General features: G+C 40.1%; 1 protein-coding gene across 3 annotated transcripts in view; it reads left to right on the plus strand.

Annotated features, from left to right (window-relative positions):
• FBXL17 (F-box and leucine rich repeat protein 17) overlaps nucleotides 1-27,799 on the plus strand; it is a 297,223-nt gene that overhangs the window by 75,946 nt on the left and 193,478 nt on the right. For all 3 annotated transcript variants that reach the window (XM_062604241.1, XM_062604239.1, XM_062604240.1), the window contains exons 5-6: nucleotides 3,266-3,373; nucleotides 20,581-20,711. In XM_062604241.1, the coding sequence (XP_062460225.1) occupies nucleotides 3,266-3,373; nucleotides 20,581-20,711 (239 nt within the window). The remainder of the gene's footprint in view (nucleotides 1-3,265; nucleotides 3,374-20,580; nucleotides 20,712-27,799) is intronic.

Raw genomic sequence — 27,799 nt, forward strand, 5'->3', positions numbered from 1 at the left:
TACATAAAAAGAAAATGATTAAACCGTATCTCACTTATCATAGATCTTTTTAATAGGAGCAAAATCTGTGTTGTTAGTTCCAGGCCAGCGTATTTCCCATTCACAGTGCTTTAGTGCATAACTTATAAATCTGTCCTCATCATCCTATATTACTTTTTCAAAGGAAGACTAACATCAAGCAAGACAGGATGAATGAAAGTCAGTGAAGGTCAACTAGACAATCCAATTATTAAAGATTCTTGGAAGAACAGTACTGTGATCTATAAAAGAATTGGGTGTGAATTTCTGTATCTTTGTTGACAAGGGTCACTTCTGTAGAACTGCAATATATTTTCTATGGTAATGTGGTTTTAGATTATTCCAGTCAAACTTGTTCCTATAGCACGTCTGAATGTCAGTTGTTTATATTCTAAAATTCTGTATTCTATATTCTATTACTTTGCAGAAGACATATTTATAATACAGGCCCTTAAGGAAAATGTACTATATGGTTACATACTGCATTACAAAGAGGAGTGTTAAGATTGCATAATTGTGTAATACATGCCATTGCTAATTTTCCCCGCATTTTTTTTCATTAGTTACTTACCTTTTATTCTGCAGAACAGGCCATCTCTTGGGAGCACAGAACACTTTGTGTACAAAAGTATACGAACCCTTTTGTACAGTAAAAGAGATTACTATTTCTGGTAACTACTTACAGTAGAAGTATTGAGCTGACCAGCATGTTTTAGTTTAAATGTGAAAGTTCAGGTAGGTGTATAAGCCATCTGTGCTAGACACTTCAGATGGTAAAACAGAAGAAAGTTTACTCAAGCAGAAGAATAGTTGTTTTCAGTCTTAGGGACTGACTTGAGCTTTAAGTTGTGCTTTGTTCCTTTTATTTCAGATATGTCTGAAACTTACCTGCTGGTTTTTCTTTTTTTGTCCCCTATGTGGATATGTCTAATGAAAAATAATACTACTACATACAAACCTTATTTTATTACAGGTTTTTTTTTGAGTCGTACATAAATCAGGACAGATTATGGTATTTGGTGACAAATTATATCCGAAGACTAATACATAAATCTACTAGACTACGCTACACATGTTTATAAATACATTCCAAACTAGTACATGCTCTTACTGTTCTCCACCCCTGCAAAAAAAAACAGAACAAAAATACTCAATATAGATGTTATTTTGTACCCTGTCATCAGATACTTAGCTTACAGGTTTTTTTTATCTGGTGTTTCTATACACCTTACATTTCTTCTGTGGGAAGCCATTCCTGTGAAATTCTGTGTGTGTGTACATATATGTATATAGAGAAATACATATTTTCCTTCCCAACTCATACAATTGCAGGAGAGTGTGGTCCTGTGTTGAGTAGCTAACCAAACAGAGTATCAAGTGGCCTTCGTTACAGGCTGCATAGGAATCATGTTACTAAAATACCAATTGCTATGAATGACATAGGAGCTGAAAAAGAAGTGATGTATTTCCTAGGTACTGGACAACTGGTGTAGTAAAGAATGTGAAATGACACGTAGGAGCTGAAAAAGAACTAATGTATTTCTAGGTACTGGACAACTGGTGTAGTAAAGAATGTGAAGTGACAGTGCTGATTGAGAAAATTTTTACATTGTTTCCCAATAAAAGTTGAAGTTAGCTTCTGCAGCTGGTGGAATTTTATTGGCTGACTGCGAAGGCTAGGATCTTTTACTGAACTGAGCTTAAAGTCAGCAACAATTTCAATGCTCTGCTATTTTATTTATAAATCAAGATTTAAGGACAGAAATTGCTGTTAGTGGTAGCAAAATGCCTATGTAAAGTGGTGATTTCTACAACAGTAATTGTAAAGTATATGCAGGTGTCCGACTACTTTTGACAGATTGTAAACAATTTTTCTAAACCTGGAAAATACAGAGAAAATGAAGATTTTTTTTTTCTGACTAGATGATGCATATCTAATGAGCACTGAAAAGGTTTGCTGCTAATCTGTAAACTATTTATTTATATCTATATGTAATCTACTAACTTTTACCAAAACTATTTTTTCACACATTTTATTTGGAATGCAAAATATTCCCTAGTATGAACAGTGAAGTGACATGTTAGGCAAGCGTGAACTGTGAATAAAGATGATTCACAGCACAGCAGGTGTAAAGTTCCTATGTATGTATTCACATGACGCTAAGTTGTGGACTAGATATTTCAAAACTTGTTTGGCTTTTGAGTTCTGTGATAACAAGAAGACATCCTTACAAATCCAGAATGTCCTTAGCATTCAGGATTTATGATTCCAGATATAGTGAGACATTCCTGAGCAGTTTCTCTGACAAATACAGATTTTGTCCTAAAATCAAGGTAGAGTTTTCCATTGTTGTCATTTGCACTAGGTGAGGGGAGGATGAAGGTGGAGGAAAGGGAAAGAAAGAAAAGAAAAACTAAACAAAAGAAACCCAATGAACTTGTATAAAAGCTGTTATACAGGTGCATTAAGTACACCCAGGTCAATATTCCTCACAAAGTTCACAAAATACTGTCCTTTTAAATAGTCTACATACAAAGCATTACATTTATGCAATGGGTTGTGTTTCATAGTTACTAAAGTTTGTTAGACAAACTTAATTATAAAGAAACAAAACAGGTGTAGGAATAAATAAATTACAATAGTAAACTAGGTAGCATCTCCATTCAGCTGATAACTGACAAGGGTGTATTGCCAAGATACACAAGTCTCATGTGGGGGAAACAGATGGAACACTGCATTTAAGTTAAAATCATTAATTGTTTTGTTTTAGTAAAAATGCTTACAAAATGAATATAGACTTAAGCTACCACATAATTCAAATTCTGTGCAGTCAGCGATAGGTATAGAATGAGATTGCAGGATCATAGTAACATTTTTTTTAGTATTTTAAATGTTTTTATATAGTTTATGAGAATGGTGGATAGAGTGGTCTCTTGGGTTACTTACAGGATGTCAATAATGTTTGAATTTGAAGCCATCATTCTCTCACTTCTTCATATTCTTTTCCTTCTCTAAGAAGGTGATCTCCTTTTGCCAAAAATTACATTTTCCTTCTTCATGCACATGTATAGATGTGTGTGCATACCTAGTGTTTTCTCTCAAACTCTTGAAATAAATAACAACAGTGATGGTAATAATAAAACTATTAATGAGCAGCTTGCCAGTGTTACAGAGAAATTGCTTAGACTGTGTTAACTATGCGCTTGTATCAGCTATTCAACTATTGTCTGTGTATCTTTTCCACAGGTGACAGATCAGTCAGTGAAAGCTTTTGCTGAACATTGTCCAGAGCTACAGTATGTTGGTTTCATGGGCTGCTCTGTAACATCGAAAGGAGTCATTCACCTCACCAACGTGAGTATCATACTCCTTTTTGTTGGTCATTGGTGTGTTTGACTATTGCCAAACCATAGGTATCAGGTAGGCTAAGTTTATACTATGATGGATAACACTGTTATAGGCAGAAACATTACAAAATAAATGGACTTTGCACAATTTCCCTGTGTAAAAAGCCCGTCATAAAAACATATTTAAGGGATGAAACTTTTTCGTCGAAATAACAATACTGTTCAGGTCAAAAGTCTTTAAAATGACTCCAGATTCCATTGCAAACAAAACAAATATCTATAATTGGAAGTGGAAAATTTGTAGTGCAAAAGATTTAGACACTTTGTGTATATCCGTTCTTGTGTTTTAACATGGTGTAACTGATACATTTATTTTCTTTTTTTTTTTTCTGTAAGAGGAGTGATGTGTGAGAGAACTAACTTGAGTAAATGTGCGGGAAATAATGGAAGCATTCAATAAAATTAATGACTTGGGTGAGGTAGACAATCAGCATATTAATTAAAATTCATAACTGAAAGTAAATCCAGGGATCGTGCAAACATCACAGAGAAGATAGGAAAATGCATCAGGAATAGATAAATTAATATCTGTAGCTAAGATTTATTTTTTTTAAAGTTCAAATAGGAGAAGGAAACTTATTAAAACTGGTAAAGATCACTGTAGAAATTGGTAGAATATGAAAAGTTCTGGTAAACAGAAAAATAAACATAAAAATGCAGGTCCTGAGGGAACTGATGGATGAAGTTGCCAAGTGATAATCCATCATATTTGAGAATTCGTGGCAGTCTGGTGAAGTTCCTTCTGACTGAGGAAGGAGAAATCTAACCTCCTTTTTAAAAAGGGAAACAAGGAAGACCCAGGGAAGTACAGGCTAGTCAGTCTCACCTCTCTGTTCCTGGCAAGATCAGGGAGCAGATCCTCCTGGATACTATGCTAGGGTGCATGGACAATAAGGGAGTGATTGGTGACAGCCAGCATGGCTTCACTAAGAGCAAATCATGCCTGAAAAATTTAATGGCCTTCTATGATGGGGTTATAGCATTGGTGCATTAGGGAAGAGCAACTGGTGTAATTCATCTGAACTTAATGCAAAATATTTGACACTGTCCCACACAATATGCTTGCCTCTAAATGGAAGAGGCATGGATTTGACATAGGGGCCGCTTGATGGATAAGGCATCAGCTGGATGGTCACACTTAAAAGAGTTGTGATCAACAGTTTGAGTCGAAGTGGAAATCAGTGGCAGATGGTGCTTCTCAAGGGTCAGTATTGGAACGGGTGATGTGCAGCATCTTTGTTGGTGACATGGGCAGTTGTATTGTTGCAGCCTCAGCAAATTTGCTGGTGACACCAAGCTGTGTGGTGTGTTTGATATGCTGGAGGGAAGGGGTGCCATCCAGAAGGACCTTGACATGCTTGAGAGGTGAGCCAATGCCAACCTCCTGAAGTTCAACGAGGCCAAGTTGCAAGGTCAGGGCAATCCCAGCACAAATACATGCTTGGTGGACAATGAATTAAGAGCAACCATGAGGAGGACTTGGGTGTGTTGGTTGATAAGAAGCTAAACGTGAGTGTGCATAAGCAGCCTAAAAAGGCAGTTGTATCCTGGGCTGCATCAAAAGATGAATGACCAGCACATTGAGGGAGGTGATCCTGCCCCTCTACTCTGCTCTTGTGGGACCCCAGGTGTGCTGTTCTGGGGCCTTCAACACAAGAAGGAGGTGGACCTGTTGGAGTGAGTCCAGAGGAGACTATGAAGATGATCAGAGAGCTGGAGCACCTCTCTTGTGAAGGAACACAGGTTGAGGTAAGGCTTGTTCAGCCTGGAGAAGGCTCTGGGGAGACCTTGTAGAGCAGTTTCCAGTGTCTAAAAGGGGCCTACAAGAAACCTGGAAAAGGACTTTTTACAAGGGCTTGTAGTGACAGGACAAGGTGGATGGCTTTAAACTGACAGAGGGGAGAGTTAGATTAGACATTATGAAGAAATTCTTTAGTATAAGGGTGGTGAGGCCCTGGCACAGGTTGCCCAGAGAAGCTGTTGCTGCCCCATCCCTGGCAGTGTTCACAGCTACATTGGACTGGGCTTGGAGCAACCTGGTCTAGTGGAAGATTGTCTGTGGCAGGGGCTTGTAAGTAAATAATCTGTAAGGTCCCTTCCAACCAGAATCGTTCTGTGGTACAATGAAGATTTTTTTTATGATGAGGGTGGTTGGAACAGGTTGCCAGGAAGTTGGTAGATGTCCCATCCCTTCAAACATTCAAGCTCAGACTGAACGGGACTCTCAACAGCCTGATCTTGTTGAAGATCTCTGTGCTTATTGTAGGGTTGTCGTGGTTTAAACCCAGTCAGGTAACTTGTTCACTCACTCCCAGTGAGTGGTGCCGAGCTGACAACAATCGAGGTCCGTGTCCCCCCCCCCCCCACCGGGGCTCTCCCCTTCCCTGCTCCCGGAGGAACGGGGAGGAAGATCGAAAGAGTGCAACTCCTACGGGTTGAGACAAGAACAGTCCAGCAACCAATGTACAACACAAATCACCACCGCTACTACCAACGACAACAATGATAAGGGAAAATAACAAGGGAAGAGAATACGATACCACCGGCCAAGAAAACGAGTTCCACCCGGAAGCCCGTGTCCTTCTGGGTAACTCCCAGTTACCCCCCACCGCGGGCATGACGTGCTGTGGTACGGAATACCTCCCTGGCTAGCCCGGGTCAGGCACCCCATCTCTGCTTCCTCACAGCTTCCCCTCCTCCCTGGCAGAGCATGAGCCTCACAAAGTCCTTGGTCAGGGTAAACATCACTTAGCAACAACCGAAAACATCGGCTTCACCAACACTGTTCTCAGGCTGGAAGTCAAAACACAGCACTGCACCAGCTACCATGCAGGAGAAACATGACTGCTACTGCTGAACCCAGGACATTATCCACCCCTTATTCCATACCATTCACGTCGTGCTCAGATCCCACATTTTCAATACACCATCGCTCTCCCACATATATACATCCATATACATACAGGCCAAGAGGAAAAGATCATTTTCTTAGTGCATGGACCAATCCCTATAATGCTGCCGAGTCCGTTCGGCCCATGATGTTCAAAATTCATTCTCTGTTGGGATGATGGCTGGAGGGAAGTCAGGGCCAGTCGCTGGTGACCTGGAGACATCTAGTTGATGGGCTATAAAAGTATTACACAGCAGGCAACAGCATACAATTGAGTTCACTGGCTGTTTTCCCCTAAAATCAAATCCCCTTGAGGTATACATCGGACTTCCCCATCTTCCCGCATTACCCACCAAGTATATCCAGGTCCCTGAGCAAAAGCAATCCCATGAGTGGGTTTGCCTTTACCTGAAGCAGGAATTACCCAGACTGTCTTCCCCAGCAAATTCTTCATATGCACCACGGGAACTTTGTCCCCCTCTACAATATGTAAAAGTTCTGACTGGGCTGGGCCAGCCCTGTTGGCAGATCCTCTGGTGTTGACCAACCAGGTGGCCTTTGGTAAATGTGTATCCCAATGCTTGAAAGTTCCCCCACCCATTGCTCTCAGTGTAGTTTTTAACAGCCCATTGTACCGTTCGATTTTCCCAGAGGCTGGTGCATGGTAGGGGATGTGATATACCCACTCAATGCCATGCTCTTTGGCCCAAATATCTATAAGGTTATTCCGGAAATGAGTCCTATTGTCTGACTCAGTTCTCTCTGGTGTGCCGTGTCCCCACAAAATCTGTTTCTCAAGGCCCAGGATAGTGTTCCGGGCAGTGGCATGGGGCACAGTGTATGTTTCCAGCCACCCGGTGGTTGCTTCCACCATGGTAAGCACATGGCGCTTGCCTTGGCGGGTTGGTGGCAGTGTGATATAGTCAATCTGCCAGGCCTCCCCATATTTATACTTCAACCATCGTCCTCCATAGCAAAGAGGCTTTAACTGCTTGGCTTGTTTAATTGCAGCACATGTTTCACACTCATGAATAACCTGGGCAATAGTGTCCATTGTTAAGTCCACCCCTCGATCACGGGCCCATCTATATGTTGCATCTCTGCCCTGATGGCCTGAAGTGTCATGGGCCCACCGGGCCAAAAATAATTCACCCTTATGTTGCCAATCTAAGTCCATCAGAGCCACTTCAATCTTAGCCGCTTTATCCACTTGTTGGTTGTTCTGGTGTTCCTCAGTGGCCCGACTCTGGGGTACATGGGCATCTACATGACGTACCTTCACCACCAGGTTCTGCACCCTGGCACCAATATCTTTCCACAGTGCAGCAGCCCAGATGGGTTCACCTCTGCGTTGCCAGTTGCTCTTGCTTCCATTGCTTCAACCACCCCCACAGGGCATTTGCCACCATCCATGAGTCAGCACAGAGGTAAAGTACTGGCCGCTTTTCTCGTTCAGCAATGTCCAGGGCCAGCTGGATGGCTTTCACCTCGGCAAACTGACTCGATTCACCCTCTCCGTCAGCAGTTTCTGCAACTTGTTGTCCAGGACTCCATACAGCTGCCTTCCATCTCCGATGCTTTCCCACAATACGGCAAGAGCCATCAGTAAACAAGGCATGCTGCTTTTCACTTTCTGACAGTTTATTATAAGGTGGGGCCTCTTCAGCAAGCACCACCTCCTCCTTTGATGACATTCCAAAATCTTTGCCCTCTGGCCAGTCCATGATGACTTCTAGAATGCCTGGACAACTGAGATTTCCTATTCGAGTTCGTTGTGTAATTAGTGCAGCCCATTTACTCCATGTAGCATCAGTTGCATGATGTGTAGAGGAGACCCTGCCTTTGAACATCCAGCCCAGCACGGGCAACCGGGGTGCCAGGAGGAGCTGTGCTTCAGTGCCAATCACTTCCGAAGCAGCTCGAATCCCTTCATAGGCTGCCAGTATCTCTTTCTCAGTTGGGGTATAGCTGGCCTCAGATCCTTTGTATCCCCGACTCCAAAAGCTGAGGGGTCGACCTCGAGTCTCCCCTGGAGCTTTCTGCCAGAGGCTCCAGGTAGGACCGTTCTCCCCAGCTGCAGTGTAGAGCACATTTTTTACATCTGGCCCGGTCCAGACTGGTACAAGGGCTACTGCATGAACTATCTCGCGTTTAATTTGCTCAAAGGCTTGTTGCTGCTCAGGGCCCCATTTAAAATCATTCTTCTTCTGGGTCACATGATAGAGAGGGCTTACGATCGAACTGTAATTTGGGATGTGCATTCTCCAGAACCCCACTGCACCCAAGAAAGCTTGCGTTTCTCTCTTATTAGTTGGTGGAGACATTGCTGTTATCATGTTGTTCACATCTGTGGGGATCTGTCTACGTCCATCTTCTTATTCCCAAAAATTGAATCTCCCGTGCAGGTCCCTTGACCTTACTCCGTTTTATGGGAAAACCAGCTTTCAGCAGGATTTGGATTATTTTCCTCCCTTTCTCAAAGACTTCTTCCGCTGTATCGCCCCACACAGTAATGTCATCAATGTATTGCAGGTGTTCTGGAGCTTGCCCCTGTTCCAGTGCAGTCTGGATCAGTCCGTGGCAAATGGTAGGGCTGTGTTTCCACCCCTGAGGCAGTCGGTTCCAAGTGAACTGGACACCCCTCCAAGTAAAAGCAAACTGTGGCCTGCACTCTGCTGCCAAAGGAATTGAGAAAAACGCATTGGCAATATTAATCGTGGTATACCACTTGGCTGCCTTTGACTCTAGTTCATACTGAAGTTCTACCATGTCCGGTACGACAGCACTCAATGGTGGTGTGACTTCATTCAGGCCACGATAGTCTACTGTTAGTCTCCATTCTCCATTAGACTTTCGCACTGGCCATATGGGGCTATTAAAAGGTGAGCGGGTCCTGCTGATCACCCCCTGACTCTCCAGTCTACAGATCAGCTGATGGATGGGAATCAGGGAGTCTCGGTTGGTGCGATATTGCTGGCGGTGCACTGTTGTGGTCGCAATTGGCACTTGTTGTTCTTCAACTTTCAGCAACCCCACAGCAGAGGGATCTTCTGAGAGAGCAGGCAAGGTGGACAGCTGCTCAATTTCCTCAGTCTCCAAAGCAGCAACACCAAAAGCCCGTCGGTACCCTTTTGGGTCTTTGAAGTACCCTCTCTTGAGGTAGTCTATGCCGAGGATGCATGGAGCCTCTGGGCCAGTCACAATAGGGTGCTTTTGCCAGTCCGTCCCAGTCAGGCTGATTTCAGCCTCCATGTCCTGGGTTCAGCAGTAGCAGTCATTTTTCTCCTTCTTGGTAGCTGGTGCAGTGCAGTGTTTTGACTTTCAGCTCAGGAACAGAGCTGATAACAAGGATGTTTTGGTTTGGCCAAGGACTTTGTGAGCCTCATGCTCTGCCAGGGAGGAGGGGGAGCCAGGAGGAAGCAGAGACAGGACACCTGACCCAAACTGACCAAAGAGGTATTCCATACCACAGCACGTCATGCCCAGGATGTAACTGGGAGTTAGCCGGAAGGGCTGGGAGACTGCAGGGTTGGAGGAGGTATCGGTCGGTGCTTGGTCGGGCTGAGGGGGGCGAGTTATCGGTCGGCTGGTGGTGAGATGATGTATTCTCTTCCCTTGTTATTTCCTTTATCATTATTATCATTGGTGGTAGCAGTAGTGATCTGTGTTATACCTTAGTTACTAAACTGTTCTTATCTCAACCCGTGGGAGTTGCATTCTTTCCGATTCTCCTCTCCGTCCCTCCTAGAGCAGGGGGAGGGCAAGAAAGGGGGGGAAGTGAGTGAACGAATTACCTGACTGGGTTTAAACCATGACACTCCAGCACAGTCAACTCTTGGGATCCTCCTGTTACTCCAGAAATATAGATGTGTTCCACCCCTTGACAGCTTGATGGCATCAGGGTACACTGTGCACCGGTATCTACTAGAGCCTTATACTTCTGTGGGACTGATGTGCCAGGCCATCTGATCCACACAGTCCAGTAAATCCAATTGTCCCCTACCTCCACCTGGCTGGAGGCAGGGCCCCTCTAATGGTCATCGCAGCTTAAGTCATGGTAAAAGGGATTATTCTTCGTTATCACAGGAGCTGGAGTAAAATCAGCTCTTCCACTCCATCTGGGAAACTACTCACCAGAGACTGAAGCCGTAGCTCTCATGGGATGATCAGTCTTGGCCCTTGCTCCCCTCTTCAGTTAACTCACCCATTCCTCCAAAGCTGAAGTAGGTTTTCCATCCCACTTTGTCATGTCTTCTCCGTGATCCCGCAGGTAAAACCATAGCCTACCCCGTGGCGTATACCTACTGTATCTCCTCTCTTGAACAATAGGACGCCTTTTGTTAATAGCTGAGACGTGTGTTGGTACACGTGAGGAGCCGGATAAATCAGATAGATCGTCCCTCAATTGTTTGAGGTCCTGGGACAGTTTTTTCACAGCTGAGATGATGAAAGGGGTGAGATTGTCTTCGAACTCTCGGAGTTTATGAACCATTTCATCCACTGTTAGTGGTACTATGTCATTCCAGGTTACTGTTGCCAGTGAATGGGCATATGATGACGGTGCATTCCGTGTCAGTTTTCGCCACATGGGTCGTGTACATTCAACTTCATCTGGATCTATAGGTGTATCCCTGTTATTCAGCTTGATGTGATAGAGCATCTCTACGATGGCTGATTCCCTCAGAGACTGGATGCCTTTGTCTATAGTAGTCCACTTGGCCGAACGACTCGTAACATCGTCCTTGTACGGAAACCTTTCTTTCACAGCTGCCAAGAGCCGCCTCCAAAGGCTTAGGGACTTTTTCTCTCTTGCAATTGCTTTGTCAATTCCCCCTTCTCTAGCAAGTGATCCCAGCTGCTTGGCTTCTGTACCTTCTAGTTCGTGACTGTCAGCCCCATTGTCCCATTGATGATGTGCTCCCCTGGTTGACGGGTAAAATCTTTTTGCATATTCCGTAGCTCGGTTGAGGTCCGAGGTCGAGAAGTTACCTCTTCTTCTTCTTCTTCTTCTTCTTCTTCGTCATGTGATGATGACTCCTGATCAGATTCTGGACCGGGTGGTGAATTCGTTGTTTCTTCATCTTGCTTCACCCTTTTTGCCTCCTTTTTGCGTGTTCTCTTGCGTACAGGGGCAACCGATATTGGTACAAAGTGGTCCTCTGGTTTGGCTGCAGTGATTATCGCTGTGGTTTGAGTAGCAACTGTACTTGTTGCCGGGGGTGGTGTAGCTGCTGTGCTTGGAGCTGGGGTAACCGCGCTGTCTGTTGCAGTTGAAGTTTGAGCAGCTGCTGTACTTGCCACTGGGGTAGCTGCTCTGTTCATTGAGGCCAAAGTTTGAGTACCGATTGTTGCTTTGCCCTCAGATCCGCTGACATTCTTTTCCTTTTGAAGGTGCTGGATAGTGTTGAACAAGGCCCTGTAAGCATAGGCCAAGCCCCAGCACGTTGCCATGATTTGTCCGTCTCTGGTATGGCCAGAATGACCACACACCTCATTTAAGTGTTTTACTAATTCTTCTGGATTTTGCAGTTGTTCGGTAGTGAAATTCCAAAGTACTGGAGGGGCCCACTGACCTAGATACTTGCCCATACTGTCCCACACACCCTCCCACTCATGGCTGTCCAGCCTCAGGAAAAATCTCTCGGTCCTCCTACATCGTCGTTTGACCCCAGACAAGACTCAAACCTGAATCTGCTTAACTCTTGAAATCAGTAGTGGGTAAAACACACTCTGTATGCGTGTTAGCATGGTGATTCCCATCACCATCAGCAAACAAGTCTCAACAGCATTAAAAGGCCATTAAAAAAATTCAAAACTCTCAAATGTAAATGGTCTGGGGGGACGACTGGGAGGGTTAAAGGATGTCTCCCCCACAGGTTGAGCACCTGAGAAGGAGAAAAAGATGTGTAATTGCTAAGCACTTCTATTATATACCTCCCAAAGTATAAAGGTGGTGACCACACTGGGAACATAAGCCAGATCAGTTTCATGATCAATGATTCTATTGTATTACAAGTCATTACCATAAAGTACAATGAGACAAAAACCTTAGCCCAAGCCCCACACTTGAAAAACACTAATACAGCAAATACCGGATGGAAGTAAGATACGATATACTGAAACTGTGAGATCAAGAGGAACAACCTTGAGAGCCAATAAATCAGCATTGTGACGCATGACTATCAGTCCAGTCAGATCTGTTCTTATCTCAACCCCTCGTGCCCCACGTTGGGTGCCAAAAAGAACTGTCGTGGTTTAAACCCAGTCAGGTAACTTGTTCACTCACTCCCAGTGAGTGGTGCCGAGCTGACAACAATCGAGGTCCGTGTCCCCCCCCCCCCGGGGCTCTCCCCTTCCCTGCTCCCAGAGGAACGGGGAGGGGGATCGAAAGAGTGCAACTCCTACGGGTTGAGACAAGAACAGTCCAGCAACCAATGTACAACACAAATCACCACCACTACTATCAACTACAACAATGATAAGGGAAAATAACAAGGGAAGAGAATACGATACCACTGGCCAAGAAACGAGTTCCACCCGGAAGCCCGTGTCCTTCCGGGTAACTCCCAGTTACCCCCCACCCCGGGCATGACGTGCTGTGGTATGGAATACCTCCCTGGCTAGCCCGGGTCAGGCACCCCATCTCTGCTTCCTCACAGCTTCCCCTCCTCCCTGGCAGAGCATGAGCCTCACAAAGTCCTTGGTCAGGGTAAACATCACTTAGCAACAACCGAAAACATCGGCTTCACCAACACTGTTCTCAGGCTGGAAGTCAAAACACAGCACTGTACCAGCTACCACAAAGGAAAAACAACATGACTGCTACTGCTGAACCCAGGACAAGGGGGCTTGCACTATGTGACCTTTAAAGGTCCCTTCCAACCCAAACTATTCCATGATTCTATGATATAATGTCTTCTGTTAAAGTTTGCTACATACTCTTTTACATACGAGTGATTTTCTGTGCACAAGAAGATGGTATATTTTCATTTTTTTGATGTCACTTTGAGGTATATATAGAAGGAAGTGGGATGATATGATTTATTGAGGGGAAAAAGAGTAGGAGATTTTTCCCAGTTAGACAGTGACTGGGAAGTTGCATTGGAATTCAGGCTTGTTTACTCTGTAGCTATTGACAAATGATACCTGGTTAATCTTGCCAAAGTGATTGCAGTAAGTAGTGTTTCCTCCACCTTGCTTCTCTGCCAGGTGTTACTTGAAGTACAGCAAGCAGTAGTAACAAAAGCTCTGAACTGCACTGAAGCAGCTGACATAGACACATGTTCCATTTCTACAGTTTATAGGAGGAAATAAGCTCCAGCAGGAAGTTAAAACAAATATCTAGGGAGTAGGAACACAATCTTTAACTGCTGCATCTGTCTTTTCCAGAATTCATCTTTTTTTTTTAGTTCTAACCACTGTATATTTGTATGGTCAATTTTGTATTGAGTTCTCAACTAGTACTTCATAAGTGCTTAGTAATAATTCCAGTCCCATGTTCTTAGAGAATGTGGAATCTCTTCTTTGCTCTACATGGCCTATGAGCGGGTCTTACAAGGCTGTGCAGAGCTACCTCCTTTCTGTCTGCTTCCTGTGTGCAAACTGGAGGCAACAGCACGTGAGAAGTTGTGAAATTGCTTTGAGGCTGATGGATGTGTAAAAAGTATTATTACTGTCTTTTTCCCCTAGTAATGTAGACTGTCTTTAAAGTACTGGCACTTGAAAATTCTGAATTACAGCACTGCTGAAACACAGAGATTTCTAATAGGTAAATGTGGGTTATGTAGTGAAAATGTTGTGAATTATAGAAAAAGAAGAAATGTTCAGGACATACTTTCATTATTTTTCTACTGAATATAGTGACATTCAAAAAAATTTGCTTCTTGAGCAAAACCATGTTATCACACTAGTACCTTTTTACCCTAAAGTTATTGTAAACTACGAAAAATGCACCTGATGCAAATAATCATTATTGGGTAAGATGAGAGGCACTGCTTATATATACACTGGGAGAGAGAAAGGGAAAGGAGTGTGTGTATGCAATTCACTGTTAAACTCCCAGATGAAACCACTGGTTTGTTCTCATGACCTAGAATGTTTTATTTTGCTTTGTAGCTGTAATGTATCAAAGAGTGTCACAAAAGATCTGAATGATCTGTTCTGTGACATTAGAAAAATTACACCAACGTTTCTCAACTTTTTTTCTGTGGAAGAGGGAAGAATATGTTGTGGCTATAGTGTTGTAGTTTTTACCTTCTGTTTTCATTACATCCGCAATGACTGTTTCTTTGTTTCATCTTTTTTTCTGACTTGCTTTATTATTTACTTACCTTTCCCTATGTTAATTTTTTTTCTTGTTTTCTCACTTCATTCCCTCTTTACATCCTTGTCTGTCAAGAACTTAGCTGTTCATTTTTTCTTTTCACTTTCTTCTTTTCCTGTAAGTGTGAAAATAGATGTAAATGTGCAAAGTATCTATGCACATTAACTAATTAAATTGAAGACAGAATAACCAGATGAGTAATTTTTCTTCATTAAGCAAGTGTGAGAAAGAAACGTTATATGATAACCAGTGAAGTAGTAATTTTTTCATTTTATACTGTTGGCCACAAAACTGGTGGTATTCTCTTCCCCTCTTGTGGTAGTTGCCTCTCAGCAGTTTAATTGTTGCACTTGTAATAGAATTTTAACAGCTGGTATTATCAAATCTCAACATACAGACAAGTTTTATTTCCAAGCCACTTCCTTAACTTCTTCCTTTGTGTTGTCAAATAAAAGCAAGACTAATTGCTTTGTAGCAGTATATGTAAGCAGTATAGCTTCTACACCATGTCCTGTGACAGGCTATGTCTGGTAAAGTTTATGACAGACATTTTAATCTAGATATCTGTGAATCCTTGGGCAGCATCTTGATAGAAAAAAGTTCTAATTTATTCTTCTAATCACTTGTACATGACAGTTTATCTAAGAATTTTTTTTTTTTTTTGGAACAATGGGATCTTTACTGTTCGTTTATTTCATAATTGTTACCCTACAGACATGTCCAACCTAACTCAGTCATGCTTGTGTCTGAGTTGGTGGCCAGTAAGAAGTCGATAAAAATTATGATGTATAGAGCAAATACTTACAACTCATTCAGCGCAGGCGTTATCAGCTTGACAGATATATTATGATAATCTACATATGACAAAGTTGATTTTACAAGAGCCTTTTTTAAAGGTACTGTATGGTCCTTTTCTTTAGTAACTGCTTTGTTTTGACACATAGTGCTCTGCTTTATGCTTTTTTTTAGTGGTAATATTTTAGCATACCTTCTAATCTTAAAATTATCATGCTTCCTAACTTGGAACGTGATTGCTCTTCTTTGACAAGATCTAGAGAAAACATTTTTTTAATCAATTTATGTAATGAACTGTATTTCATAACTAGCACATGATTTATTTGAGTCTGTCTGAATTTAATAAGATGTCCTTTTAAGTGATAGTCTTCCAGTCATAGGAAAAAGCCATTAAGGATTTCTGAACATGGGGATTTTTGGAAGATTCTTCATGAGGATTGGGTTGGCACTTTAAATGATGTGGTGATAGCATTATGTACGAGAACCTTTTCAACGTCTTGTCAAACTAAAGCTGATCATTTTGCTGAATGAAGTTAATGGTGTCCCTCCTAAGAGGTACTCTTTCATCATTTTTAAGAATTTGATATTCTACCTCTGCAGTTTCTAACTGTAACTGCAGTTTCTTTCAAGCTGCAATGAAGTAAAAACAGCCATGCAGAAAGACTGAATGCATAAATGTAAGGGTTTCAGTGCTCTGTGAGTGTGTGAAACATTCCAAAAGTTTCTGAATTTGCTTGAATAAATAACACAAAGAGAGAATCAGTGATACTGTAATCCAGCAGCAACTTTTGGAGTTTCTAAACTGGAAATAAATCTTGTGAAGTGGGTACTGTATGTGCTCATTATATGTGTATGCAAGTAGCTCTTCCACAATGAATCCAATGGTAGAAAGGAGGACAATATGTTTATTTTTATAGCAGAACTTGTAAAAAGTATGCATGCAATATGTAAAAAAAAATTATTAGCAGTCATGGAAGTAGCAGCTTTAATAGAAAAGTAATTCACTTTCCTATTGTATTTTGCTATGCTACAATACAAAGCAAAGGAATCTGTTAAATATTTTTTTTAAATTATGTTTTCAACGCTCTTCCCAGGCATCATTTTTTACATATACCTGCATTCTTCAAAATGGACTTTTCCAGTTTTTTTTTTTATAAGTGATGCAAATTAAACCTGTGATTCTAAGACAGGTTTTTAACATTTATTTCTTATTCAAGCAATGGGAGCTCAATGTTTTGCAGTATTGTAAAAAAATTGGAATTTGCGAATGTGCAGAACATTATATCAGTCTATGGGGAAATAGTGTCTTCTGAAACCATTCAGTCATTTTCCAGTTCTTTAAACCATGTATGATTATTGGTTCAGGAACACAGTATCTTGGTAATATAGTTCAGTTACTTCAGCTCTTAAGTAAAAATTGATGGATGTGACTTTTTAAAAAGTAGTTTATAAATTGTATTGACATAATAATAATAATAGAAAGAATGTGATTTATAATTTTTTCAGGTTGCTGGTTTTTATTTCCTCTGATCACACATGTGATTTGGGGCACTTATGTCAGAGAGCTGTTTATTCCCTGAAGGCACTTTTACACGTACAGTGTCAAGAAAATGAAGCGTAATTAGCAAAAGATGGGAATTTAAAGCTCATTAAGTTCTTATAAACACATTATCTCAGAAATAGTCTGGATGTAGTTGTGAAGAGGATTGATCTTCTGTGAATTGTTTAGAGGTGGACTTGGAAGTGTTAGGTTTAGACTCAGTCTGAAAGGTCTGTTCCAACATAAATGAGTCCATGATTCTGTTCTGTGACTGTTAAGGAAGCATATCTCTACAGGAATTGTGGAAGCATGTGGAGAACAGAAGAAAAAAAGAAAAATAATTAGTGGTAGATCCCTACAATAATAGCTAAATATTCATACATCAACACTGAAAAATTACCTGCCATTGCAATGGTAATAGTAATTTTTTTATCATCTAAAATATATGAAATTTATCTGAAACATGAACAGTCTCAAATCAGGCGTATTTATATTATCATATTAAGTATTCCTTTTTCAGTTAAAACATTTTGCCTGCTGGACCTGAGTTCCAAGTTTAAATTCTGCTCAAGCTGAGCATTCTTTGTTGAGCTATAAAATTAAGAATTAAAGAAAAGTGTCAATATCCGTAGAAGAATGGCCCTCAAATTGCTCAATAAAATGGTATTGCTGCATGAAGAAAATTGATTTTGATTAACAAAAAAAACCCAACAATCCAAACACAAGAGATAGTTCATCCTTGTGCCCTCAGATTAAGTGTTCATGTCACAGAATATCCTTTTCCCTTGGAAAAATGCTGATTAAAGGTATGTTTCTTTAATCTCAAGATTTATGTATGCACTGAAGATTTGAACATCCCAACTGTCCAGTTGTCTGGTTGGAGGTAGAATATAGAACTCAGGTATTTTTTCTTGCAACTTTTTTATAATACTAGTGATTAATAAAGGAATAAGCACTGTAGCATTATCCCCTTACAATTACTTTTTCTGGTAAAATTTAAAATAGGACATTAATGTCCATTTTAATGAAAAATGGTTGCACACACATTTGTAGCAATTCGTTGACCTGTAATAAGATGTTGATATGGCTGATTTAAATAGGTAGAGGGGTATTCTTTTCACCTATCATGTTCAGATTGATATAACGTTGTTGCAGAAGGTCCAGTACTTACAGGAATGTGTATCCAGTTCTGCAGATCTTGACAGTCAGCCAGTTATGTGAAGTGGCAATAGTGAGGTTGTATAGATCAAATTATACTTCAGGACTTGTATCAGTTTAAGCCATTTCTTCAAACTTCTAAGACAGTAAGATTTTCTAGATCGAGTACATTGTACCTAATAAAAAAAAAATTTACCTACCAAGTATGTCAGGTGTCAGGTAGGCTGTTTAAAATGAATAAATGTGACAGTAAAAAAGGCAAGCGATGGTTGAGTTAGTGTATATTGAATATAACTGTAGACTATTATTAGAATGAGGGAAAGAAGCAATGAAGGAATGATAATTCTCTGTTGATGGTAAAGGATAAAATCTACCTTGGAAACCCTATTAATTTGATCAAGAGGAGTAGTAGGAATTCAGTTTTGGTTTTAAGTCTATCCATACAACGCAAAAGTGTTGTGATTTGGTGTTTAGATTTGTTTTTTGTTGTTGTTGTTGTTTTGGTTTGGTTTTTGTGTTTTTTTTTTCATTAGGTTTGTTGGGTTTGGTTTTTTTTTTGTTGTTTTTGTTTTTGTTTTTTGTGTTTTTTTTCCCTGGGAAATCGTAAATTCATTCTTCTGTATCTGTTATTGTCTCAGTGAGGTAGATACTGTTATCTCTTACCTAAATTGAAGCCATGTGAGTTAAACTGTTATTAAAAAAAGCAATGACCTAGTGTAAGTCCAGATTTTTTAATCTGGGAGTAGTAATACTGAAAGAAGACTCTCACTTGCTCATAAGAAGAGTGTGGTCCCTAAAGAAAGCATATTTTAGTTAAAAATTCTGTGTGCTTTTTATAGTTTTTTGTGGGGTTTTGTTTGTTTTTAAATGGGAAAATTTTTTACTTGTCTTTGAGGTCTCCTGATAAATATTTGTTTACTGTCATAGAGCATATGCATTGTTGCATTGTCCAGTAGGTATATTCCCAATGTCATAAGCACTGGCCACGTTATTGCCAACATGGTATAAAGGACGAAGTATCTAATGTGAATAGCTGTATGAAGACGAAGAAAATTAAGGTTGCTCTAAGTTTCCATTTCTCTTTGTAATTTATGCAGAAAAAATGAGGGATAGGCTGTGAGCTTTTTTTGGGTGCTTAGCAGGTAAGTCCTTTAAACTTCCTGGTAGAGCAGTATCTGTAAGATGCAGAGAGACAGAGCTTGTAAAATCTGTCCATTTTACCAATGCAATATCAATCATTATGAGCTTTTCTCCCTAATAGGCAAATAAGATAATCAGAAGTTCAATGGGATTACAACAAATGCCTCCACAGTACACCTGTGGTAATATCCTAATAATGGGAATATTATTGTCCTATAGACATACCCTGCAGTTGTTTCTCAGTGGTCAGGTTCCTTACTTTTATGCTTGTTCTGCAGGATTTTTGGAAGCAGTAATGGTTTATCTTCAGCTTCAGTTTCGAGAATGTTAAAACTTCTGGAACAAAATACCACAACACCAATTTCTGTAGAAGAAATTTCTGTTAAATACACTGATTTAATAATTAGCTACTGAAGTGGACCAATTATATGATCTCGGTTGTATGCCTTTACTTAACCAAATCCTTCGTGACTTAAATCACTGAATAGGATTATTTTTTTGTCTCTTACAGGGAAAGTAAATTTAATTAAGGTGTCAGTATTGCCTAATGCGATTATTTTTTAGAGTATGCCAGAGATTATTTCAGACAGCTTAAAAAGCAAACAGCACTTGGAATTTATTATGACTAAACTGATTCGTTATTTAAGGATACTGCAGAAATCTGTAAAAATTTTCTCCTTTAAATCCATAGCTCATAAAAATAGTAAGATGGTTTTGTTTGCTTTTTAAGGACATTGTAGTGATTAACAGTAGTAATCAGATTAATCGGTGCATAAATCCTAATGATACTGTTCTGTGACTACAACTTTTGTTGTTCAGAATATCCAAGTTGGTACTGATGGCTGAGCTGGTAAGACTACAGGATAAATACTGTATTTTCCAAGGAGTTTGTAATATTTACTTAGTTTGAAAGGCTTAGACTCTGGAGTCTTTAATCACATGCATTTGAATCTAAGCAGAGATGTGTTCCTTTGATGCCATATTTTTCTTATAATTAAATAAGTTGTAATGTTACCTTGGTATTTATATTCCATATGGCTAAAAGGAGGAAGGCCTTGGTCCCTTTTATAGGTGGTTTGGTCCATGAGTGGGAATATCTTGACTTCACAGAGTAATTGAGTGCCTGAATTCCAAATTTACTAAAGTTGGATTCTATTGGAATTTATTTTCTTCTTGTGAAAAATACAGTAATCTTATCTTTCTTGACTATTTTGCACATATTATATGTGATTCCAGAAAGTTTATAGGTTTTATAACAGTCATGTAGTGAACAATTTCAGACTATTTCTATCATTTTTTTCTCAATAGCTAAGAAATCTTTCCAGCTTGGATCTGCGTCATATCACAGAACTGGACAATGAAACCGTGATGGAAATAGTAAAGAGATGCAAAAACCTTAATTCCCTCAATCTGTGTCTGAACTGGATCATTAATGACAGGTAACTTTGTTATAGGATCCAAAGCCAGTTGAAAATAATTCCTTATGGCTCAGAGGGTGGAGGAGATAAATGGAAGAAAGCAGTTTTTTTCTGCATGCTTATTCTTGCTTGTTTTGGGTAAATCATCTAAACACATATTTTATAGAGTGAATATTTCTGTTAGTGGAGAAAGGTTTAGTTATAAGTGGATGGCAGCACTAATCTGTTTCCTGTGAATTCCATGAGAATGTTCTCTTTACTGTGTGTGATTGAAATTTACAATTGCAGTTATGACTCCTTTAGTAGTCAGCCAGGATTTAATCAGATTTTTGTGCATACAAGCAGTAAATAACATTTTTGATTACATAAGGAAAAATAAACTGCTTGTGGGTTAAGTAGTGGAATTAATATCTTTTTTAGAAAGAAACAAATCCTTTTTTAGAAAGAAACAAATGTTTTTGGCAAAGAGACTGTCTAGAATGAGGCTGAAAGAATAAGTAGGTATTACCTTAGCTTTTCCTTTTGACCAGAATGCCTCCTATCCTGTGTTCCCTCTTTTTTATCAAGATTAAGTAAATGCACACAGAGGCTGTATAGTTATATAGATGAAAAATGAAAAATATTGAGAATGAAGAAGCAGAAGTTTCCTTTTAAAATGAGAAAATTGAGCAAAACCACTACCTCAGGGTATACAGGAAAGAACATTTTTAATTATGTTTAACAGGTTGGTTTATTATAACTTGTTCCTTAAACAAAAAGAAATAGACTGTTTTGGCAATTTTACTTCTTCCTTATGGTTACAGATTTCTTTTTAACACACTCTCCTTCAAAGTTTTCTGAAGTCTTTTAAGGATGTTCTGAAGTGCAGATGAGCTTAAACTTTGGTGAAAGTGTAATGTTCTAGAAATACTAAAATTGAAATTTGTTAAATAGGAAGTACCATTGAACTTTGACTATAAGTCTGTTTAGCCTTAAGACTGTTTTTTTGGTTTTGTAAGTTTAGGCCAGACCCTTATCTGAACTTCACTGTGGTTATAAAAACATTTAGTTGCCTCATATCTCTCTGTCTGTAGAGACATATACATATTTTCATATTCAGAATCAGGGTACTGTAATGGAAAACTTTAAGCAAGTTAGAAGAAATAGTAAGAAGAAGAAGAATATATATTTAAAAGACAATCACTTTTCAGGTTTTAATTAAAGTACTTAGAAATGTTATACCTTTGTGCCTGACCATTTTGAGTAGGGTAGTCTATGAAATGTGATCCAAACTGATGTCAAACAGTTCTTGAAATTACTTTACTAGAATTACTAGAATAAAAAGTATACATTTTCATTATATTCATATAACTGTAAAACTTCATGTTGAATATAGTTAGAATTATGAAGCTTAACGAGAAAATGAAACCTTTTCCAGCAATTACAGATGACCTGATGTTATATCTGACTATTAGATTGTTGACTTTTGTCTCTGTAGTTCTTTTGATTTTGTGTTTATTTCTGGTCATATCTGTCAGTACTTTTCCAACATGTAAAACTTGACTACAAATTTAAGCTTAATTATTCAAATTAGCTCTAGATAAAAGCGAACAAAGATTTTAGAAAATAACTGATGCATTTGTCAAATCTTATTCACAGGCAGGTAGTTCTGCATTGTTAGTTAGCAGAGTAAATTGTTAATGTGGCCTTCCATAAGTTAGAAAAGTATTTAAATGATGTGTGCTGACTGCCTACCATGAGTTCACATGAACCCATGTAATCAGCCTTGGGAGCAGCTGCTAAGGCCTGGATGTGTTTTGGGTAGAGGACACAGTGCTGAAGATGATCTCAGTGGGTGATTAGCTCATTGTGTTTAGTCTCAGAGCTGCTGGTGTATGTGAATGCCCCAGCATTTCACCAGCAGACGTGAGCATCAAAATAGTAGCTCAGCTCTTACAGTATGTTTTTTATAACATGCAGGATTAGTGAATGCTAAAATCATTTTCAAGAAAGATAATCAAATTAATCTTCTTTTCCTGGCACTATAAATCTCTGTATTTTAAGGGTGAAAATTATTTTAATCAAATTACTGCTAAAAAAATATATATAACTGTCACCATGCTTCTGTAATTTTACAGAGGCAGATGTTTGTTTTATGTATGGTGACTACAAATGCTAATACAGCATCTTTGTATTTATCACCTTTGATCTGACTGAGGTGGAAATGTGCTTCAGGAGCAGTGGTTCTTATTCCTGTCATTTTTTATAATCTGGACTTGGGGATATAGTAGAGCCTTCCAGAAAAGTAACTGTACTTTTATACAGTATTTGTTATGAATCGTTCTAGGTGAATACTAGCATTTCTTAATTCTAATTTAATTTCATCTTTTCAGTGTTATCTGAAAGATGATCTCCTTTGAGTTCTCTGCATATTTATCAGCTATTTAGTCAGCTGCATTAGAAACCTGAACTGCATAAAAAGCTCTATAATGTAACACAAATCAATTTTACTTTTAAAATTACATGCTTTTGAATATCATAGTTTTAAATTAAATTTATAAAATAATTTGCTTCACCCTGCAGATGTGTTTTGTAAAATGAATCAAGGCTGGCTTTTACATTTCAAAATAAAGCATAGAACTTGGAGAGAGAGAATCAGCATGCTTCGGTAAATGATCTCCTTAAAATTCTGTGTCTTTTTTCTTTTTAAGTGATTACAAAAAAATAATCCCTTGTGATTAGTCCAGAGTGGTGAGTTAATGTTGGCTTAGCTGCCTGATGCCTATCCAGCTGCTCTGTCAGTCCCCTCACCCAGCAGAACAGGAGGAGAAAATCAGATGGAAAGCACCATAGGTTGATATAAAGACAGGGAGGTCACTCACCAGTTAGTGTAATGGGCAAACCAGACTTGACTTAGGGAAGATTAATTTATTGCCAATTAAAAATATAGTAGAATAGTCAGTGGGGAAAAAAGGGCAAAACCAAACCACCTTCCCTCGCCCTCCCCTTTGTCCAGTCTCAGCTTTAATCCTTCATTCCCAATTAGTTTATTTCCTCCCCCTGAAGCAGCACAGGGCAGTGGGGAGCAAGGGTTGTGGCGAGTTCATAAGACTTCACCTTTGCTACTCCATCCTCACGCTTCTTTGCTCCAGCTTGGGATCTTGTACTGAATTTATATGGCAGTGTTTTGCAGGGGTGGCTTGTGTGAGAAGATGCCAAAAGCTTCCACCTTATCCGATAGAGCCAGTTCCAGTTGGCTCCAAAACAGCCCAACCACTGGCCAAAGCTGAGTGAATCACTCATGTGATAATGTATTTAAGAAAGGTAAAAACCTCTGTTAAGAGAATCCAGGGGAGGAGTGAGAATACGTGAGAGAAAACAAACATCCAGGTCAGTGCAGGAGGGGTGGAGATGCTCCAAGCACCAGAGCAGATTCCCCTGCGGCTGTGGTGCAGCCCATGGTGAAGCAGCTGTGACCCTGCTGCACAGGGAGGTCCCTGGTGGACAACATTCCACCTGCAGCCCATGGAAGAACCCACACTGGAGCAGCGGGATATTCCATGACCCCCATGGAAAGCCCATGCCGGAGCAGGCTCCTGGCAGGAACTGCAACCCATGGAGAGGAGCCCATGCTGGGGCACATATTCTAGCAGGACTTGTGACCATGTGGGAGACCCACACTGGAGCAGACTGTTCCTAAGAGATTGTACCCTGCGGAAAGGACCCACACTGGAAGAAATCTTGACAAGCTGAAGCCTGTGAGAATGACTCACATGAAAACTGTCTCCTGTGGGAGGAACCGTGTGCTGGGGTGTTACAGTCAGTATACCATGATTCCTCTCTGCTGCTCCTTTCTCCTCACAGTTCCTTCTGCTCTGTGCGGGCTCTGAATGCTCCACAGCTCCTTTAGGAGTGCTCGTCTACTCTGGAGTGGGTTCCTCCACTCACTGTAGAGTAGGTGTCTGCTCCAGTGCAATGAAGTGCCTCCACCTCCACCTTCCCTGACCATGGTTTTTGTACTGCTGTTTCACATGCTCTTTGTATTCCCTTCCCCTCTTCGTGTTTGGTGTGGTTTGGTTTAGAATGATTTTCCCATTTTTAAAGATGCTTTCACTGAGGAGCTCAGCTGTGTCCAAACAGGGCAGCCCCAACCACTCTGCAGACTCATTGGCATCTGCACTCAGTGCAGTGGTTTTCATTTCATAGCTAAGAACAGGTTTCTGCGGGTCAGGTTTTATCCTTAAAATGTGAAGTTGCATGATTCTTACTGTGAGTTATCAAAACAGGTGTTCATAATTCCTCTTATTGCACAATACTGTATGAGAATGACATCATAGATGCCCAGGAATGTGAGATGTATTTCTTGTGGAATCTAGCTGGGGCCACACATTTTTGCCATTCTGTGTAACTTTGTTTTAAATGTTATGTTACTTCACAGTCCAGTCTGCAAATGGTTTGAAAAAAAATATGGGGTATGTTTCCGTACATCCCCCAAATCATTATCCTCGTCAGAGGTAGTAGCCCTTTCAGCTTCCATTTATAAGCCCTGAACCTGCTTTATAAAGGCTTCTGAGAACGGTTTCTTGGCATTGTTATAGAAGAAATTATTTTTTGATAACAGTTGATTGGAACAGATCACTCTCATGATGTCTGCAAAGTTTAATCAATGGTAAAAATGGTTAGAATGTATTTTCTATAATCCAGTGTAACTGTCCATTTAACTGTCCATGTTTTAGCCTGCTGTCTATTTCTATGATGGTATTAAATAGTTTTTAGGAATGATTTTCTGGTTGAAATCAATGTTATTGGAAAGAGTAAAACTTTCAGCCTATTGTCGTGATTTGCCACTCTTTTATCTTTCTTTGTGTACTTGAGAAGTGGGAAAAATAGTCCACTGTTGTCACACTGCTGAAATGTGTGATAAATGAAGCTCTCTAAATAGTGAATATATGAGGAGGGTGATTAAGTCTGACAATTCTCATGTAAAAAAAATTGAGATGATAAATATCTCCTGTGATTAGTTATTAATTTGGTGCAAGGGGCTAGCATCAGCCTAAACAATTTTATGAATTGTGGCATAAAAAAAAAAAATTGGAAGATAGGTATGCACTTGTCAAGCTAAAGAAGAAATTTCTTAGAGTTGACTGCTAATAATTAAAAATGGCAGACTTGACACAAATGTGGCTTGACTGTTTTCTGTCTGACATTCCTTACAGAAATTAAGAAAGTGTAATGTTCCCTGAAGGCATGGAAATGACTGTGGTATAAATCTGAGTCCTTAGTGCATCAAGAAAACGGAAAGGTTTTGTATATATATCATTTCTGTACAGGTAAAATATTTGCAGTGTTATAATTTGAAGTAGTACAGAAAAGTAAAGATTCCAGCCTATTAGAGCTTAGAGTAGAAGGTGTAATCCTTAACTGCAGTTACGGTGCATTCTAAGGTTGCAACCTATAATTCACCATGCAGTCAGAATAGACACAGTACTTGGGGGAAAAAAAAAGAAGAAAGGGTGGCTGTCTCAGTGGTTTACTGCACTGTCTATGTTGCTTAAAGTCTATCAGTATACCCATTATAAATAGTATTTGAAAGGCATATAACCATGTTCTAAATTTGCTTTAGGCTATTCCTGTATACATGGGTTATAAACTGAAATTGAAAATAATGCAGCAATTTTGGTGTTTTGTTGTTACTTTTTTTGTTTTTTCATCTGGATGTGGGCTTAAGACCCATGTTATTGGTGGGATCATGCCATCATAAAACAGGGTATATGCTAATTGCTTTCAATCCTGATCAGGTTAACTCAATGATTCCCCCCTTTTCTCTTGTTAAAATCAAAGGTGGCTGGTATATGCTGAATTTTCTGTGATGTTAAATGTGGTTCATTTTCTGCTTTTGAAATTCAAGATTAACAAGTAAGTACCGGCTTGTAAAGGAGATGAAAAATTAATGTACTTTTGAGAAGCTGTAGTAAGCTTGAAGAGGAAGACAGTAATGAAATCGAAGCTGAGTTGACAGGATGAATGACTAGGTAGTTCTGGGATTAGCAGTAATAATGTAATGAGGAAAGTAAGCAGTAACTTAGGCAGAAAATGGTGATCATGGTGATGCCTGTAGGATACAAGCAATGAACAAGTGAGTTACGCAAATGGGAAAAAAAAAAAGGTCAACAATGACTTATGTTTGGATTGGAGTTTCAGTAACTTCTCTGCATACCCTGTGATTATGATCGACTGATTCTCAGAACTGAGGACTGAGATGTCCCCCAGTCCATGCATCTAGCCTTTATTCTCCTGAAGTGAGGAAGAAACTGGTAAATACTCATCTCTGTGTGGCAGAAGGGAGCTGCAACTCAGCTAGGTTGTACAGCTGACTTTCAGAGGGGCAGAGTGTTTCCAGGCCTCGGAGTTCCAATCTCACCACTCATTAAAAATAACCTGCCTTTTTCACTGGAAACCGTTTTCATAATCTGTAGAGCGTTCACTGGCATTGTGCCTGTCGTGGTTTAAACCCAGTCAGGTAATTCGTTCGCTCACTTCCCCCCCTTTTCTTGCCCTCCCCCTGCTCTCGGAGGGATGGAGAGGAGAATCGAAAAGAATGCAACTCCCACGGGTTGAGATAAGAACAGTTTAGTAACTAAGGTATAACACAGATCACTACTGCTACCATCAATGATAAAGGAAGTAACAAGGGAAGAGAATACATCATCTCACCGCCAGCCGACCAATAACTTGCCCCCCCCAGCCCGACCAATCACCGACCGATACCTCCTCCAACCCTGCAGTCTCCCAGCCCTTCCGGCTAACTCCCAGTTACATCCTGGGCATGACGTGCTGTGGTATGGAATACCTCTTTGGTCAGTTTGGGTCAGGTGTCCTGTCTCTGCTTCCTCCTGGCTTCCCCTCCTCCCTGGCAGAGCATGAGGCTCACAAAGTCCTTGGCCAAACCAAAACATCGCTATCAGTTCTGTTCCTGAGCTGAAAGTCAAAACACTGCACTGCACCAGCTACCAAGAAGAAGAAAAATGACTGCTACTGCTGAACCCAGGACAGTGGCACACCTAGAGTACGTGTCTGGTTTTGGGATCCAGAGCACAAAAGAAATATGGACGTACTGGAGAGTCCAGCAA

The sequence above is a fragment of the Pezoporus occidentalis genome, unplaced genomic scaffold (genome assembly GCF_034315485.1).
Source record: "Pezoporus occidentalis ecotype Australia unplaced genomic scaffold, CSIRO_AGI_Poc_V1 ctg84, whole genome shotgun sequence".
NCBI classification, from domain to species: Eukaryota; Metazoa; Chordata; class Aves; order Psittaciformes; family Psittacidae; genus Pezoporus; species Pezoporus occidentalis.